The following is an 18,928-nucleotide window of genomic DNA, read 5'->3' as shown; positions in this document are numbered from 1 at the left end:
CCACAAGGAATTGGAAAAAGCGAAAATAGATTAAAAATGGCAACACTTGGCCAACCTGACCTTAACGTGGTTGTTGTATTGGTTACTCGTTTTAGCACAGGGACAACGGAAGTAAGGAAAACCTAGACAACAACCCCAAATAACTAAGAATAGTTGAAAATGTATTTCCTTTGCCTTTTTTTTTTTTTGGGTACAAATATTTTGCAAACTATTCGATATGCAGAGGAGCAGCAGAAGTCTATGGTGATTTACCAAATTGGCATTTTCGATGCAATGGGCGTGGCTTGCAACCTTTTTCTGTGGTTCCAATTTGACTGTTTGTTTGTCTGAAGTATTCTGCAAAAGCAACAAGCTCCCACGTTACTCTAAAATGTTTGCAAGTTGGTAAGAAAAAATGTGTAATTAGGGCCATGCACCCAAAGAGTGAGAGTGAGAGTGAAACAAAATGAAATCAAAAAGGAAAAAGCCAAAAGAATAATGGCCAAAATAACTAAGTATTTGCCTCAACATACACTCAACTCGCTGTTGGTGTTGTTGTTGTTGTGCGTGCTAATGTTATAGTTTATTATTGTGGTGGTATTTCGTATGTAACTATGACTATGGAAGCCAAGAGGGCCCCAAAAAATAGGCTATGCAATGGTCTCTAATGCCTTCGTCATTATTATAATACACACACACACATGCAGGCCAAGACGAGGACGAGACGAGGTCGCACACATTCTAAATACAACAACAACAACACAACATTTTGCACGAAGGTAAAATTACAAAAAGAAACAACAACAACAAAAAAGAAATGCTAGAGAAAAATCCATCTTCGTTAACGAAACTCACACGAACAATATAGAACTTACAAGTGCGTTGGCTCACACACACACACACACACACACACACACATCTGCATATACAAATTACGAGCTCTGAGCCAAGTTCAAAATCTGCCTAGAGAATTTGGAGCCATCGTCGTACCTGTTCATATTAATTTAGAAATACCCTTGCCGCATGGGCGGTGGATGGGCGTGAATGTCCTTAATTATGCATACATGTGCCCCCAAATAACATAGCATACATTTCCGCACTTTCACGCCAAGATATTGTTTCAGCCCCTTGGCGTACAATAAAACCTTAAAGTTTGCATCTAATTTTAGCAGAATTCCCTTTTTAAACATATGCCATCTCATGAAATTGGCCAGACTTTGGGCAGAGTATTCAAATATCGCTATTAAGCTATTTTAGTGCTTTTACTTTGTTCGCGGGCTGAAATGATGGGAAAGGGTTTCTGATGTGTGTGTGTGTGTGTGTGTGTCTGCGCGAGCGCTAAGTAGCCTAGCGAGTTCTTTCCCAACGTAACTTAACTTAAGCTCTGTGTGCGCCGCAAATTCTTCATTTCAGTTTCGAACGCGCAGTCGACTGGTTCTAATTTCCCCCTCATATACAGTGACTTTGAATTCAATTCGACAACAAAATATACAAGTTATAAAATATACATACGAAAAGGCAGAGAACAACTAAAACACACAAGTTAATTGCTCAGTTGTTGCTTGCATTTGCATACTAAGTAAATCGAAGTTTTTAGTGACTTTATTGGCGGGCGACTTCACTCATTCGTGCCGTTCTGTGTTTTAAAACGAGCGGAAACAATTTCGGGGTGAAACGAAATATTTGCATAAAATTGCTCTTAAAAAAAAACCATAAAATCATCATAGAGAACACAGCAGGAGAGTGCGTGAGAATTTCTCAAGTGTGAAAGACTTAAGAGCCTTAACCCGTTTTTTGGTTTCGTGGTTTACATAATCGAGTGGAGTTTTTCCTCAATTCCAATCAAAATGCAGCCCTTGGCCAGACGTTTCACACAATGCGGCAGTCTCACAATGCTTTTTGGAGTTTTCATTATACTATTCGGTGTCAGCTCCACGGCATTGACCACATTTGGCAAGACCAATAATCAGCCGCCACCCACGCATGTACCAATTGGTAAGCTAAACATATTATTACCATATACTAAGTGCTAAGCCCTTGTCCTAGGCAAGTCCTTGCTTGTTCAAATTCAAGTTGATGAAATGTAAAAAAGGAGTTTATATTTAATCACCTTTGGGGGCAATAATTAACTTAATGACTTATACAAATAGTTGAAACTTATTTAGAGAAATCCCCATTCGAATGTCTTTGATTATCGTATCATTTGTTTGGGGATAGCATAATTACCTCTAGCCTAAACACCAATTCGAAGACTTGGCATTGAGCCAAGTATTAAATGACATGCCTAGTCAGGCAACATAAATCACAAATTGATCAAACAAATCATTCAAATGCAATGACAACAAAGTTAATAACAAAAAAAAAAAAAATAGAAACGAAAAGCGGTAAGCAACGTCAAGTGATAAACTATAATATAATCGGTCGAGGCAATCACGAACCTAGTTCAAGTGTCTGGGTGGGAGGTGCCACAGCAATTTGTTTCCCCATTCCCCCCACATGAGATACGAAATTAGTCGCTATTCTATTGTAATTAAATGGAAATTAGTATATAGTAAACAATCAACAAACACAATCAATTAATTACCATTTGATTTGCAGTTAAAGGACGCGAGTGTAATGCCCATGATGATTGCTCGGCGATAGATCGTACCAGCTGCGTCAAGGATCCCAACGATTACAAATTGCGTTGCCTGTGCGGAGACGATTCGCCACCCTCGGCCGGACAATGCCCGGATGTGCTGAAAGGCAAGTGTACACAATCAATCATTTATTTCTCTCAGTGTATATTTCTTGGTAGCTGAATCTAGGCCAGAAATAGAACATATTTTAGCTTAAAAGAGACGACAACTAATTGCTAGACTTTCGTTTCACATTTATTATTTAAGAGGTTGCTGTCTTGAGCTTCTCGTCACCTCTGTCTGTTTGTTAGTCCAGCTCAAGTGTCCCAGGTGTCACCTAAATGAAAATTAAACAAAGCATCCCCCCTTCCCCCATCCACCATTCCCACATTGTCATTCATTTTGTAGGCTGCAACAATCTTTTTATTTATTTAGTTTTCCTGAGCAATTTGCACTTGTGAAAAAAAAACTACAAATGTATGTATGTGTGTGTGTGTGTAATTTCCTGCTATTGTTCTTAGTGCCTTTTGTAACTACTATTACTTACTGCATACGAGATTCCTTTTGGATTTTGTGTGCTGAAGGTTTCCTTTATGGGTAACGTAATGTCGAATTTATGTGACTTTGTCGTGACCTGGCAATCTTCCGCCGCAGTGCCAATTTGTGACATGCACAGTACCCCAAGTACCATAGTACAGAAAATTATAAACGAGAGAATTATAAATACCCATGGTATGTATATACAATATTCAGATGGGTCTCATAAAAATTTTAGCCATAAAACACGGCGGATTTTCTGCACAATGTGTTACATTTTCATATGCCAAGATGATTCATAAGATTTGTCATTACTCATCATACAATCAGTTGGGTCAATTTATTGTTTACCAACTTCATCTATTTCAAGAGTATATCTTCATCTGTCAAGAGTATAAATATAATTTAGATAGAGCCATAAATATTTCTTTCCTAGCAAGACTTTTAGTTTTGACTGAAACTCATCGTGGTTTCATTTCCTTTTCTTTGAGTGTATTTTGTTCCAATATTAATGATTTAATCAGAGCTTCATGTCTAACCATACTGAATTAAGCCTAAACCCAATAAAAATGATATCCGAAGGACATGAAAATATATTGTAAACTAAATAACCAATAATAGATATTTCTTGATATATTAATAGTGTCACAATCAGAAAGAAAAATATCAGAAATACCAAGTTAGAAGCCAAATTTCCCATGAAGTCTATAATCATCTGTCTTCTGTTTTAAGGTCTGCGTCATAAATGTAACAGCAACAATGACTGTGAGGATGGCATGGTATGCCAATTCGAGAATAGCAATCGCACCATTGGCGTATCCAAATTTATGTCGAGCAAGACTAAATTGTGCCTCTGCGATAATGATAATGGCTACGTCGAGGATATATTGCATGACATTTGCAGTGGAGGTAAGTGCCATAGATAAAGGAGATAAAAGGTTGAAAGTATCTTAAACTATCGTTTCAGCAAATCTACAAACATTGGCTAACATTTTGGCATCGATCTGCTCCTTGGTGCTGCCCTTCGTTGTCTCTGCCCATATGCGAAAACATTTCTAGAAGGCTAGAGACGTGTTCTGTGGAAAAAACAATCGTTAAAAACTTTGCGTTTATATCCCTTTAGTGATCCATGAAATGTGCCTCAATAAACTCAAATAAATTGTATGATTTTTCCCCTTTTTGATCCCTGCCATTCCCTGAAAATTGAAAAATCATTGAATCTTTTTTGAAGAAAATCCCCTAAAAAAAACAAACATCATCTTTAGTCCAAATGTCGTGTTATATTGTATAAGTTTCATAAATACCACCGTCAATTTTATTCGCTTCTCACACAAAGTCGCGTTGAATATTACATATACATATATATATACATATATACAATTTATTGAAATTATATAGGTTTTATATAGAGATATCCCCAAAAAAACGTCTTATTACCCGATTTTAGTCTGTACTGCAATTATTTTTAACTAATACAATAAACAATACTAATATTGCACTATTTCAATGTAATTTTATATATAATGTGTGTGTTGACGTATATATGGAATCAAACTTTACTTTTTAATCATAAGCAAAACGAAAAACCTTTCAAATGCACCAAAATGAAAACGCGCTTGAAGAAATGTTAAAACATTTTGATTTTTGTACGTAATAAACATATAATAATATAAAATAGCTTTACGAGCTCACAGCCACAACACAATCCTCCTACTCCTCCTCCTCCCCTCAATAAACAAGAAACAACCGAAACCATTTAACTAAGTCTTTAACCCAATAATGGCAACTTTTGCTTTGAAAGAACGAGTCGCAATTGTTGCAATTGAAGTTGTATTATTATTCTAGTTAAGATCACTTTCCCATTGAAAACGTTTTTGTCCGTAGCAGTTACATTTTATTTAATAAAACGTTTAAAAAAACGGATAAACAAAATTGTTTAATATTTAAATGAAATAAATTATTAGAAAGTCGAATCACAATCATCCATTTTTATGATGGAATGGCATTTCAAATTTTAACGGTCTGCTTTAAGCTTTAAAGTTTAAAGCTTAAACAAGCAGAGCATAGGCAAACAAGCACTGCTTGTTATTTGAATTTAGTATTATTAAGAATAATTTAACAACAAATACAATTTGATTTGATTTAAATAGTTGTTGTCCATGTTAAGAAGCAATTAGCCACGAAAATTGTTAAGTTTTTCCAAAAACAATATTTTAAATTGGTAAAATTTGAGTTTGCAAGAAGGAACATATTGTTTATAACAATAAGAATAATTATCGCCAACCGTCATCATTGAAATATGTCTAATATAAAATCATTTCCAGATCATATTATTTGTATGAACTTACAATTGTGTAATAGGGCAAACATGAAAGGGATATATTGAAAAATTGATCGGGCCCTATCTTTGCGATGAAACTGTTACGACCATTAAGTAAGTAACTAAGAGATTGCCTGACCTAATTGATTCCTGACTTGGTAAATTGCCTTACATATTGCACCATGTTGATATCGTTACATATCAAAAAGATTTTACTTTATAACTATGGGATCATGAACATTATATGACCTGACTATTCATAGGGCTCTAAAGACCTTCTCAAATGTACTGGCGGGCTATTAAAAACATATGAAAGTGGCTTTTGATTAATTTTGGATAGGAAAGTAGTAGGTATCTAATTAAGAACCCGCGCCATATTTCTAAGATATCCTTTTTTCATTTATCCAATAAATTGGCAAAACTGGAACTTCGTTTAGCTAATCAACAATATATTGATCTAGATAGATTTTACGAAGTTTGAACAACCTATATGATATTATAGCTCGAAAACAAATAAGAACTAATTGCTTTCAAAGTCTGAAATGTTTAAGAAAGTTATTACACACAACACATAATTTTATGGATAAGTATCATTCATAAAATAAAATCCATTTGCCCATTAACTATTTGCTACACGTCAGAGAGTATATAACCTTCGGTGTGACTTATGGTTAGTATGTTTCCGGAATGTTTGAAGTTTATCAATGTTATCAAACTACTTCAAATGACATTCAGCATCTGCAATATCTGCATTTTATTTGTCTGATTATATGTATATATATAACATGATGAAGCGGCATTGATAATATGCTAAACTTATTGCATATTTTGTAGTATAATGTCAAACACCTTTCGCTGTCCTCCATTCGAGTGACTTTCGAAATTGTTAAATACCGCCCGCGAGAGAGTGAGAGAGAGAGAGAGAGTGTTAGAGAGAGAGTGAGAGCATTTCCCCCAAAAAAGCTCCTAGAGAAGTTGCAAAATGTAACTCAAAAACAGCGCAAAAAAAAAGCTCAGCTTGCGGGTGAATATCACTTCAACTACCAAACAAACAAAATTACACGCTCAATTTCCGAGTGCCACTGGCTGGGTGGGTAGATGAGTGGCTTAAAACAACAGTTACGCTTATTTACTTAGCCAATGCGCCCTGCAACGGACGCGTGTTTGAATAATAAATTATAAAAACAATCAGACTTACGATGCTAAATTCGGAATCCACTACGAAGCAGCAAAAACTAAACGCACAAACCTTAAAATTGAATTGGTGCATTTGAATTGCATAACAATTAAACAATAAATTAAATTAAAAATTAAATAGTGTGCATATCATAAGACCAAAATCAATAAATAATTATTAGAACGTACCGATCGCGCGTCGCGTACCTTGTGCGATTTTAAACAAAAAGAAATAAAAAACACTCACACAATACACGGAATCATCACGTTTCCGGTGGCCAAAGCGTTGGGGCAACAATAGAAACAGCAAACACAAACCCAAATCCCCAAAGCACCTAACCTACAGATCGATTTATTCTAGATACATACCTTTAGATATATTCTGTAATTGGTGCGGCTTATACTAAAAGGGGTAAGTGATTTAGCCCTGTCATTGCGATGTCATGACATCATAGAATTAAATAAAAAGAAATTTTCAATGCTTGAAATCCAATTTGTATGCTTTATTTTTATGTCAAATGATAGAAACATTAAAACAGAAGGCAAATTTCAATTCATAAGGCACGTGGCTGAGCATATTTTTCAAGTTTTGATAACTAAAAAACCACGAATACTGAAAACTGAGTAGGACTTTGTGATAAATTGAAGTGATATAATATAATAAAAGTGTTTAATCGAGCTAATCTATTGATTAGGAAATGAAATTAAGACTTGGACTCCTTTAATGCTTAACCAAATTGTGTAGACTCAATGGAGAAATACCTAGAAATAACCTAGGCCAATCTGACCCGACTAAAGATGATTACATATTAATAATCATCATCCCGACTAAAGATGATTACATATTATAATAATCATCATCTTTAGTCGGGATAGACATAAAAATATGTTTATTTGCTTATTTTTCATATAAATTGTTTGTTATTATTTTAATGACGTCTTTCGCATTAGCGTTCAAATTAACTTAAAGTATAAAAAGAAATCTATGTACTTAAATTTTTGGCAAATTTCATTTTTATTAACACCTTATTTAACATTTGCGTAATTTCCAATTGGCCTTTTATCATGGTCGATTAATATTTCACACAACTGTTTCCCCATTTAATTTGTCAAATTTAAAACATGCTAATTACATAAAAACAGATGATTTAAAATTGGTTAAAGCACCAGCCACACAAAAAAAGGTGCTAATTTCTATTCATAAATCACTCAACAAAATTTTTGGTAAATATGAATCATTTCTATTTTTTTTTTAGGTCTTTTATTAATACTTTCTTAATAACTGATTAGGGCCTGAAATGTATTTTAAACCGAAAGTAGAGCAAGAGCTTTGTTATGTCACATGGCTAAAAAGATTTTGCAGTATCAGTTTCTGTTTTGAAGTGGTCTTTATATCTTTTCTTCCTTTACGAGTCGACTAAATTGTAAGGATAATGCAGTTTTCTCAAGATAATTTATATCATATTTCATATTTCTTTAATCTATGAAGTGTCCTTAACAAATTCTCTGAGTTCCCTTTATATAACCATATTCATTCAAATTCTTTAAAAAATCAGAGACCTCCAGTTTTTTAGTGTAAATAATTAAGTAGATGCTTAAAATACTTAATTACGTGATCCTCTGTAATGTGGATGAGATCAAATTATTGGCACGTGTTGGAGAACAATGAGAGCTAAGCAATTTTTTTGTGTTTTTTGAGAAAATTTTACAATTACGTGACTGAAAGTAGAATTTAGTTTAGTACAAAGCAAACACTAGTTGTAAGATTATGTGGCAAGTGGGCTTCTAAAATGCTGAATAGCCAGCAAGCAATCATTTGTTTAAAATATGGCTATCAATTATGTACACTTAATCCGGTTTTAGTTGGTTTTAGCACATGCTCAATAAAGTTCTTCAAAACCACAAAAACTCAGACAAAAGACTCGGACATATATCGTTCAGAAAAATAATTTTGCATATATTTTATATGATGATAAAAATCAAAGAATTTGCTCATCTTTTTTGTTTGCAATTTTTCTTTGAATGCGTAATCGTGAAACGCATTTGGCATAAAAATATACACATTATACAGATATAAAAAACAAAAACAAAAAACGCCAGACAAGATCATAAAAATTAAAAAAAAAAAAACAAAAACAAATCAAAACAGAAGTATAAATATTCAGTAACCAAAAGCCGGTAGCAGATGTGAGAAAAGCCATTTAGCGATATTTGATTCGATCATTTAAAACAAGTTTAAACAAAAGTAAATTGTATATTTCTGTTGATTTTAATGCTCACAATGATTAATTATATGGCTTGCATCAATTAGAACTTCACCATGGAAGTAAAAGTCAACTACAGAGACATTAGTTTACCCTCCTCTTGTTGACTTGTCACATGCCACGAGTTTGCTTAATAATTTTGCCCTTAGAGCCATTGACAACATTGATTTGGCAAACAAGAGTCTATTTAATGGGTAAACAATGCTATATATAGCATATGCCATTTATTTGTTGTTTTGTCCCTGGACTTGCCATTAACAATTGAGCCATTCACAGAGAACACACACGATTGCCAAAAAATAAGGAAAAATTGAATCATACTACAGCATATTAGCACATACAGTACGTCTAGGTTTATCTATAATGGGAGTCTTATGATCGTTTAACTGAAATCTCAAAATAATAATTCAAGTGATAATAGGTTAGTGGTTATTTGGGTGGGTTTCCTCGTTTTGCAAATATCCCCCACAGACACGAATTTTGCCATCAAATGGAATATCACGTTCGTCTATTGCATGACATATCGTTTAGAAATTTAGAACGTATTCACCTTAAATTCAGTTGGCTTGTTATAGTAAATTAATTCTACCTGGAATGCCGATTGTCATAACGAGCCCATATAATTTTCGTTATTTATTATTGTCACAACTGGAATTTAGAAAGTAATTTTAAAAAATTTTAATAGAAATTGCCATGGTAAAATTTTAAAATTGATATAAATATTTAATAACAACAAAGGTGAGGTTTTTTAAATTCTCATTTAATAATATACATACATAGTTCGACTTCAGTTCAACGACTTAAAGCTTAGGAAAACTATTCACATTTGATTGTTGGAAAATACTCTGACGTTTCGCTGGCAACTAGGTTAAATTTTTATTTGACCTTGTGTACTGAAATTTATCACACCTGTTTATTGTTTTCCAGGTCATTCAAAGTGAAAGGTTCATGCTAACAAAGCCCAAAATGATTCTCTACAAAAACAAAAATTTCTAAAGCTGCCTCGACAAAATTTAATTACTTTTGCACATGCAAATTCCAATAATATATTTTGATCGTTTTTGGGGACAATTGTTACTCTTTTCTGACTTATTGTTACTAGTTCATTGCTTGTAGAAATGTTTTCTTCTTATACTAATCAACTGGACAAACTTATAAGAAGCAGAGTTATAACCAAAGATCCTCTAAACTTTAGTTTCAACTAGATTAATTTAATTTATATCATCTTAGCATTGACAATTTTATATATCCTTCTTTAAATAGTCTTGTGTAAATTCACCAAAAGAAAAACTTAACTTAAATTAGTGTATTTACATTAAATTTATTACATTTACTTAAGATCTTCTAAAATAATTCATAAACAAACTTATGTGGCTTGTTGCTTCTGTGACAATGAGCGCGTTTAAACCCTTTGATCACACATGTCGTATACGTAATTTGCATGAACATGCAAAGCATTTTATGAAAAGTTTTTGCAATTTAGCAAAATTAAAGTTAGGTATGTATGGGGGAGCTATATACATATACCTTTAACTGATACACTTGATAGACATTGCACGAATTCACGTTTTAAACAACTGAAACAATTTCATTTCATCATACATTTACGTATGGTGTTTGTCACAGGGTATAACGCAGCTTTGGCTGATTGTGTTGTGTTTAAAAGGTCTATAATGTATTGACAGAGAAATTCAGAAAGGAATATGATTTTGCCATAACGACATATCCATAAATTCCATAATTGTAATAGCAATTTAAACAAAAGAAGAAAAATAATCAATCTACTTATGAAAATATTCAAATACATAGATTTAATGAATATAAGCAGAGAAAATACTCCACTTACTATTTGTTTAAACAATAATATGTAGTTGTTTGTCAAAAGAGTATAGAATCTTCTCATCACCAACCAGGTGAGATTTTTTACAGTTTTCCCATTTGTATTGTTTATTATTTTCACTTGCATTCCAAAACAAAAAACTTTAGAAATGTTTTCAGTTCAACGTTCTGTCTGTGGTGGGGGTTGGTTTTGGGGTTTGGGTTGGCTGGTTACGCCCATCTTAAAGGCAATTGGTAATTATGTGAAATTAGTTTGCAATTTGCCCTGTAACTCGAAGCGTAGAAAAAAAGTGCATGAACAAAAAAAATTTACAAAAAAAAACATTACAATTGGCATTGCAATTAAATGAACATTTTCTGCTTCCTGCTGGCAATAATTTCATTTATTAACTAGAAAATTGTTATTATTATAACTATAAACTAGTATTGTTGTAAATGAACCACAAACAAACAAACAAAAAATTAATCTTATTACACAAAGGAAGTGGAAATTGACTTTTTATTAAACCTTTTCACCCGATTTGCGAGCAAAAATTAAGTAACAAACAAAAACACAAGACACAAACACAAACAAAACAAAAGAAACGCTTTAAACAACAAAAAAATGAATGAATAACCACAAAATTTGCATTTCTCAGCAGTAACAGAGAGGGAGAGAGACTGCTATAGTAAGAGTAAGTGAGAGGGCAATACAGCTTGTTAAACCACTAACTCCCCCTCAAAATTACCGAATCAGCTGTGAATTTCGTCAAAGTTGGAATTCCGTGGAATTGACCAGACAACGCAGACACAGGCCAAACCAGTTGCCGGCAACTCGCCGTCTATTTCTAAGTAAATAAATATGTTTTTATACCCTATAGGCCATCAAAGAGTGAAAGGGTATATAACGGTCACGAAACTGAAAGGCATTTCCAGAACAGAACTAATTCCTTGTAGGACTAGGAATCTTTCTAACTAAAAAATATTGAAAAATTCAATTATTTGAAGCTAGAAAGAAATGCTTATGAAAATGGTACATAATGGAAACTAACTTTAAACTCCTTTAAAGGGTATCTGGTTTTCGGTTCAACTCAACCATAACATTAATCAATGTATTGACTGATTATATTAGAGTCATTGGACTGTGTTCAAAACAAATGCAAAATCCATATGGAAAAAAAAGCCCCCAAAAAATCTTGACTGCGAACTTGGCAAAAAAAAAAAAGGCAAACCTTCTTGCCATCGATTAGCAGCAAATCATGTTTTAATTTAATTTTTTTTCAGTTTCTAATCAAGACAACATTTATCACAACATTTTGTCGTCGCTGTCGTTGCCATCTAGGAAGCTATTTGGTGATGTTCAGGTCAGGTTTCATTTAAATTTCAATACCAAGTGCAATGCCATAAATTGACAAATTTATCACTGCTCGTGTATGTTTAACCATAAATATATATAACTGACTTAAATGCTCCATGGAAACTTTCTAACTACTTTAGTCTCTCAACTGTCATTGGATGCTATGGCATTTGGTCAGTATTCAAATGTTTATTTATCAATGACATTCTCATTTTCTTTTGTGTCCAGTGACATGACATTTTTTCTTTTCACAAAAAAAAAAACAAATGCATCTAAAGAGTCAAGTTTATAAATGTCTGAGGTATTTTAAATATTTTTCATTATCAACAAAAGGAATTTTTTTTTGTTATTGAAAGCATGTTCTGTTAATGCACCACTCTATAAACAAATATGATAGATCCATCGAAGGTCACTAATGTTATTGGAAACCCTTGGAGTAGGAGAGTTTTCGGTTTTGAAATTCCTATGGTATGTCCTGCCACGAGTTCCTCGATTGGATTAGACATCATCGACGTTGCGATTATGTAATTTATTGATCTTCGATCTCAGGGCTTACCATTTCTTTAACTCTTAAACTAAGCGAATACTGGCAAATTCTAATTAAGAATATTATATTTATACGATATATATTATATAAGAGACAGAGACAGACACATAAGAGACAAATCTTTTAAAGCCAAATGAAAACTAATTCCTTTAGCTAAATAAATAATATTTCTCATCTTCATACGAATTCAATGAGACTATTCAAACGGTCATAAATGTAGTGTAAATCGTATCCCATCTAGTAAAACCCATGTCCTTTTAAGTTCAAAACTTCAGAACCTCAATTAAGCAATTTTCATTCCTTTTTAATTCTCTTTTGCTGTTTTTTGGGTAGAGAAAAGTTCAATTAACATCACAATGCATTGATTATTTTCCTGCCTAAACTGATAAGAAAACGCACCTGTTTTTCACTTTGATAACTTTTTGCGACACTTGTCGAGGACTTGTTTCTTTAGGTGCTTTCACATCGAGTGAGATGTATTTTTAAACCCACATAAAATAATAATTATAACTTTGTCCCTAAGCTATAATCTATCTAAAAGTGTATTAACATAAACAAAAGAAACTGCTAAGAAACTGTCCTAGATTTTTCGACTTCCAACTAATAATTATTGGCACTCTTTAAATTTACAATATCAAGAAAAGTCTGTTGTATTGTTAGTCAAAGTATTAATTATTTTCTATGGGAAAAACCCCTAAAATTATGGATAATATATACATATAATGTAGACACTCCCAAAAGATTCGTCTCAGCGTTGACGTTATTGTAATTTCTGTATGAAACTCCCCCGCAGCATTTTGATGGAATTCATGAAAAACTTTCCACTCCATTTTTTTGTTGAATATACAGAAAGCATGTGATATGTGAGTGTCTCATTAAAAAGCAAAACCCCCCCAAAAAAAAAAAACCCATAACAAAAAACAATATTTTAAACAAAATTGCTGAGCCACAATAACAAAAAAAAAAAAAAAAAACCAAACATGAAAAAAGAAAACGGATCAGCAATGCAGACTAATGATAAAAGAATTTAGAACTTCCTTTCTGATATACGATATCTCGGTAAGTGTGGCCACAACGCAATAAGAACTTTTTTTTTTGTTTTTTAGGGCCATCTCTTGTACTCATATGGTACGTTTCCATTTCCCCCAACTCTCGGTAAATAGCTTCGATTATCAGGTGTATTTTGTGGGACAGATCAACAGGTGAGCATGAACTGTTTGGTGTTCCCAGAGCACTAATAGCCAGTCTCTCGACTGACTGAAACGTTGACTGCGACCGCAAAATGACGCGCTTATGACGCTGACAACAACAACACCAACAACAACAAGATACATCCAAAACAAAGTTTTGATTTTTATAAAAGACAAGGTTCACGTCAAGTACAAAACAGTTTCGTTTAAATCGTCGTCGCGTTAAGACGGAACAAAAGCCACAGAAAGAATAGAGGAAGCAAAATAAATTTGTATAAACGAAAACGTTCAAAAACTTTGTTGATGTTGTTTTTTTTTTCCATAGTGTGAAAATAAATTTTAGGTTTATCTTTCATAGATCGTATTGAATAATTCAATTAGCAAACAGGTAGATAGCCTTAATTGCAATTTCTTCTTCTATTTGAATGTGAATTAATAACAATATGTTGTTTGTTTTTTTGTTGTTGCTGCTGCTGCCCTTTAGTGCTTTCACCCACCCACAACGAACAAAATGAAGTCGAATCCGGCTTCAAATCATGTGTACTTCAACGACGGCTTCAAATGCTCGACAATTAGCATTAATGCAAATCTGGCGGAAGTCAATGATAGCACCACCAATAGCGTTGGCTCCCAGGGATCCAAGGAGTTTATCTGTGAGTATTACCAAATGGATAAAAAGCCAGAAATTGAAAACAAAACAGTGAAAAATTTAGAAATATACTTCGAGAAAATGTTTGATTTTAAAATGTTTAAAATGTTAAAATGTTACAATCAAAAAAAGATTCAGAAGCATCTCTTTTTGTGAAATTTTTGGATTGGATAATGAAAATGACAAAAAATCACCATTATTACATAACTAAACTTTTGAACAGTCAAATATCAGTGGAAACTCTTAGAGAAGTGTTAATAAAATTCAATAATAATAAGAAGGATATAACAAAGATAAAGAAATCCTTTAAAAAAAAGGCCTGAAATCGAGATTTACATATTTTTATGGATTTTTAAAGTATTTTTATTATTCAGTGGAAACTCTGTTAATAATATTAAATAATAATAAGGATTTAATGAATGAAAAGGGGTCTGAAATCGAGAATTACATATTTTTATGAATTTTTAAAGTATATATTGGAATAGATTCATTGTTCACTTGAGTCTTTTGATAGCTTTAGGTGATTCCCATTCATTTAAATTGCTTTCAGCATTTTAGTGCTTTAAATCAAAAATATGTTTTCATCATTTCTCCAATTTCACCTTATGGGAATTTTCGTTTCCAGTAGAACGACAAAAAGCATCAGCAAAAGTTTTAATAACAATTGTTTTAAAGTATTTTCTCAGCTGATAAAAAAAAAAAAAACCTTGACAATGAAATGAATTCTCGTTGATCTCGGCAGAAAAAACAAAACACAACATTAAAAAGCAAACAACAAACTAAAGAAACTAAAATCAGAGAATTTATTTATGAATCACAGCTATTGCGCGCCCTTAATATCGAGTTAATTCAAGTCAATGATCAAGAAACATTACAAATTCTCCAAATTGCAGTAACCGAAGATGGCAAGAAAGTGAAACCTTCAATGAGCACTGGAGAATGCACTAGAAATTGGCTAAAAGAGTGCAGTCGACGCACTTTCAATCGGAAAACTCTGCACAAAAGGCTGCCCATAGTCCAATGGCTGCCACGTTACAATAGTGAGGATGCAGTGGGAGACTTGGTGGCTGGAATAACAGTGGGTCTAACAGTTATACCACAAGCTTTGGCCTATGCTGGCATTGCCGGGCTTCCAGTTGCCGTAAGTATTGGAATTAGTTTTTCTCAGATTTGCGTGTTATCTGTGTTTCGTTTTCAGTATGGTCTCTATGCCTCATTTTTGGGCTGCTTTGTCTACATATTTCTGGGCAGTTGCAAGGATGTACCCATGGGTCCATCAGCCATTGTGGCTCTCTTGACTTATCAGGCTGCGCAGGGATCGTGGCAGAAATCGGTTTTACTCTGCCTACTTTGTGGCATAGTCGAACTACTGATGGGCCTTTTTGGTCTAGGTTTCCTAATAGACTTTGTCTCTGGGCCCGTCTCATCGGGCTTTACATCGGCAGTCTCCCTCATTATATTGACTTCACAGATTCAAAGCGTTCTGGGTATCACAGCCAAGGGCAACACGTTCGTAGAGATCTGGACACAGGTTTTTCAGAACATCAAACACACTCAAGCTGGCGACACAGTACTTGGACTTACATGCATTGTGGTCTTGCTTCTGATGCGTTCGCTCTCCTCCTGCCGCATTGGACCCAAAGAGGAAGCAGAATGGTCGCCCTTCCAGAGGGTAGTAAACAAAATCCTCTGGATTGTAGGAACAGCCAGAAATGCCATTCTGGTTGTTGTGTGTTGCTTGATGAGCTATTTGCTACACAGTGAAGAACATGGAACGCCTTTCCGTGTGGTTGGTGATATTCCTCCTGGATTACCAAGCATAAAGTTGCCCCCCACATCGCTGAGTGCTAATGAGACGAGCAATGGAGTGGCTCAAGGATTTGTTGAGATGGTCCACAGCATGGGTTCGGGCCTTATTGTGGTGCCTCTGATATCACTGATGGAGAATATAGCCATTTGCAAAGCTTTCGGTGAGTGAAACATCAGCTAATATATGAATTTATCTTTAATATTTGTTATGTTTTAGCTAATGGCAAGCCAGTGGATGCCTCACAGGAACTAATTGCCATTGGTACGGCTAATATCTTTAATTCCTTTGTCCAGGGATTCCCGGGCACCGGTGCTCTTAGTCGCGGAGCTGTCAATAATGCGAGTGGGGTTCGCACCCCGCTTAGTAACATCTATTCCGGAGCTTTGGTTATGATCGCTTTAGTGTTTCTCACTCCGTACTTTTACTTCATACCCAGACCAACTCTGGCGGCCATTATCATCTCAGCGGTGGTGTTCATGGTCGAAGTCAGGGTGGTCAAGCCAATGTGGAGATCGAAAAGTAAGTTTCACCAAAAGACTACTTCATCTACTTGAATCTAACAGTCCTTTTTTTCCAGAGAGTGATCTAGTGCCCGGCGTTGGCACCTTTGTGGCCTGTCTTGTTTTGCCTCTGGAATGGGGTATTCTAATTGGTGTGGCTCTCAATGTCATCTTTATACTGTATCATGCGGCTAGACCCAAACTCACAACGGAGCTGCTGATCACCAGTCACATGGGCATAGAGTATATGATGATTACACCCGATCGTTGTCTAATATTTCCCTCGGTGGACTATGTGAGAAATCTGGTAAACAAACAGTCCATGCGACAAAATGTTCCAGTTGTGATTGATGCCTCACATGTGTATGGAGCCGATTTTACCACAGCCACCGTCATCGATTCCCTGATCAGTGACTTTAATCAACGTGGCCAATTGCTCTTCTTCTACAATCTGAAACCCAGCATTTGCGCAATCTTTGAGCAGGTGTCGGCTGCCCAGTTTGTTGTCTACTACCAGGAGGAGCAATTGGACGAATTGCTCAAGGAACGGCAGTATGGCCAAAAGCGCTTGGAGACGGCATGAGAAGGCATTAATTATGCCATGTTAAACGTGATACAACCACAAATTTAGTTAATTATTTATAAATTAGTATAGACAGACGTTTTTTGTACAGTATTAGCTTGAGCACAAAAGACACACCTATTAGTCCTAAGAAAGCAAAACAAGAACTAATTAAGTGTACATACAAATTATATTGAGGCGTTCGTGCCAAAGTTTCGAATCTTGAATGAAAGTCGACTGATATTTGAGTTTCCAACGATAATAATATATAAGTAAGTCTATCTTCCACCAACAATATCATTGAGCAATGCAATCGTTCCTATGGAAGCAGAATGATAGTTCATACACTAATCATTGGCATCTTTTTAACATTATTTACAAAGTCTAGAAATATCTGTTTAATTATAAATAAAATCCACTTGAGGCTAACTTATGTGCGCCGAATGGTAATTAATTGTATTCTTACCCGACTCTATAACTATTTCTTTTTTATTCATTTTGATAGAAATAAAAATAAAAACTCATCACTGCTGTCTTTGTATTTAAACAGAATGGTAAATTTTAAATCTAAATAAAATACTTTTAAATTTTCCACTAAAGTTTGATACTAATGTCGAACCAATGAGTGCAACTACAACCAATCCCACTATTGCAGATAAGTACCCCTATTAATGGATATCCGCCCCTATTATCGGATAGTCGAACATGTTCGCAGCTCTCACGTGTATTCAACAGCCGGCCCACGAAAACATTGCCACCACGCTATCAAATAGTTTTAAAATAAAATAAAATAATTAGATCTCCACTTGGATATAAGACACAACAGAGAGCAAAACAATGAAGCGCCTTAGCGAGGAACGTGCCAAAATACTTTTCGAGAAGCTGTCCAAATTGTAAGCCAATCCTTAGGCCCGTTAAATATTTCACTGACCATTTTTCTTCCACAACAGCATTGGCACCAATGTTCGGCAGCTTATAGATCGACCAGACGGCACCTATTGCTTCCGGGAGCACAAGGATCGCGTCTACTATGTTTCCGAGCGCATACTCAAGCTGAGCGAATGCTTTGGCTACAAACAACTCGTGTGTGTCGGCACTTGCTTTGGCAAATTCTCCAAGACGAACAAACTGAAGTTCCATATCACAGCGTTGTACTACCTGGCTCCATATGCCCAGTACAAGGTGTGGGTGAAGCCCTCATTTGAGCAGCAGTTCCTCTATGGCAATCACATACCCAAATCCGGCTTGGGACGCATAACAGAGAATGCAGGACAATATCAGGGAGTTGTGGTGTACTCTATGAGTGATTTACCCCTCGGCTTCGGGGTCCTAGCGCGCTCCACAACTGATTGCAAAACCGCTGATCCTCTGACCACAGTTTGCTTCCATCAATCGGACATTGGCGAGTACATACGAGCGGAGGATACGCTTTTTTAACTGATACCCTGTTAGATGTTAAGCTTGCTGTTAGTAATAAATGGATTAATAAGACAATTTTTTGGCATGAATCAGTTAAAAATATATATTAACGTTTATATAGTTTATAATGTTTATATTTCGAAATACTGGGCCACCTAATACAGGGAATGTAATGCGGCAGT

At 34.7% G+C, this 18,928-nt stretch overlaps 3 protein-coding genes across 4 annotated transcripts; all 3 read left to right on the top strand.

The window, feature by feature from the left end:
- Window positions 1–1,408: 1,408 nt before the first annotated feature.
- LOC6649645 lies at window positions 1,409–4,500 on the top strand. The gene is made up of 4 exons (XM_002072086.4): window positions 1,409–1,974; window positions 2,578–2,724; window positions 3,867–4,043; window positions 4,102–4,500. The coding sequence occupies exons 1-4, from the start codon at window positions 1,827–1,829 to the stop codon at window positions 4,191–4,193; spliced, it is 564 nt and encodes a 187-aa protein (XP_002072122.1). The 5' UTR covers window positions 1,409–1,826; the 3' UTR covers window positions 4,194–4,500.
- Window positions 4,501–6,799: 2,299 nt separating this feature from the next.
- On the top strand, window positions 6,800–17,786 carry LOC6649644 (sodium-independent sulfate anion transporter). 2 transcript variants are annotated; one of them, XM_023179650.2, is made up of 6 exons: window positions 6,800–7,042; window positions 14,291–14,459; window positions 15,349–15,596; window positions 15,654–16,425; window positions 16,482–16,784; window positions 16,843–17,786. In XM_023179650.2, exons 2-6 carry the CDS (start codon window positions 14,318–14,320, stop codon window positions 17,346–17,348), a joined length of 1,971 nt encoding a protein of 656 aa, XP_023035418.1. In that variant the 5' UTR covers window positions 6,800–7,042; window positions 14,291–14,317; the 3' UTR covers window positions 17,349–17,786. The 2 variants fall into 2 exon arrangements, with proteins under 2 accessions (XP_023035418.1, XP_002072121.1); XM_002072085.4 differs by lacking the exon at window positions 6,800–7,042 and adding an exon at window positions 14,109–14,194.
- A 254-nt stretch (window positions 17,787–18,040) lies between these two features.
- Window positions 18,041–18,821, top strand: LOC6649798 (60S ribosome subunit biogenesis protein NIP7 homolog). The gene is made up of 2 exons (XM_002072084.4): window positions 18,041–18,220; window positions 18,278–18,821. The coding sequence occupies exons 1-2, from the start codon at window positions 18,165–18,167 to the stop codon at window positions 18,762–18,764; spliced, it is 543 nt and encodes a 180-aa protein (XP_002072120.1). The 5' UTR covers window positions 18,041–18,164; the 3' UTR covers window positions 18,765–18,821.
- The last annotated feature ends 107 nt before the right edge of the window (window positions 18,822–18,928 follow it).

Source organism: Drosophila willistoni, chromosome 3R, assembly GCF_018902025.1.
Source record: "Drosophila willistoni isolate 14030-0811.24 chromosome 3R, UCI_dwil_1.1, whole genome shotgun sequence".
In the NCBI taxonomy this organism is placed as follows: domain Eukaryota; kingdom Metazoa; phylum Arthropoda; class Insecta; order Diptera; family Drosophilidae; genus Drosophila; species Drosophila willistoni.
This window is presented reverse-complemented; position numbering and strand designations above follow the sequence as displayed.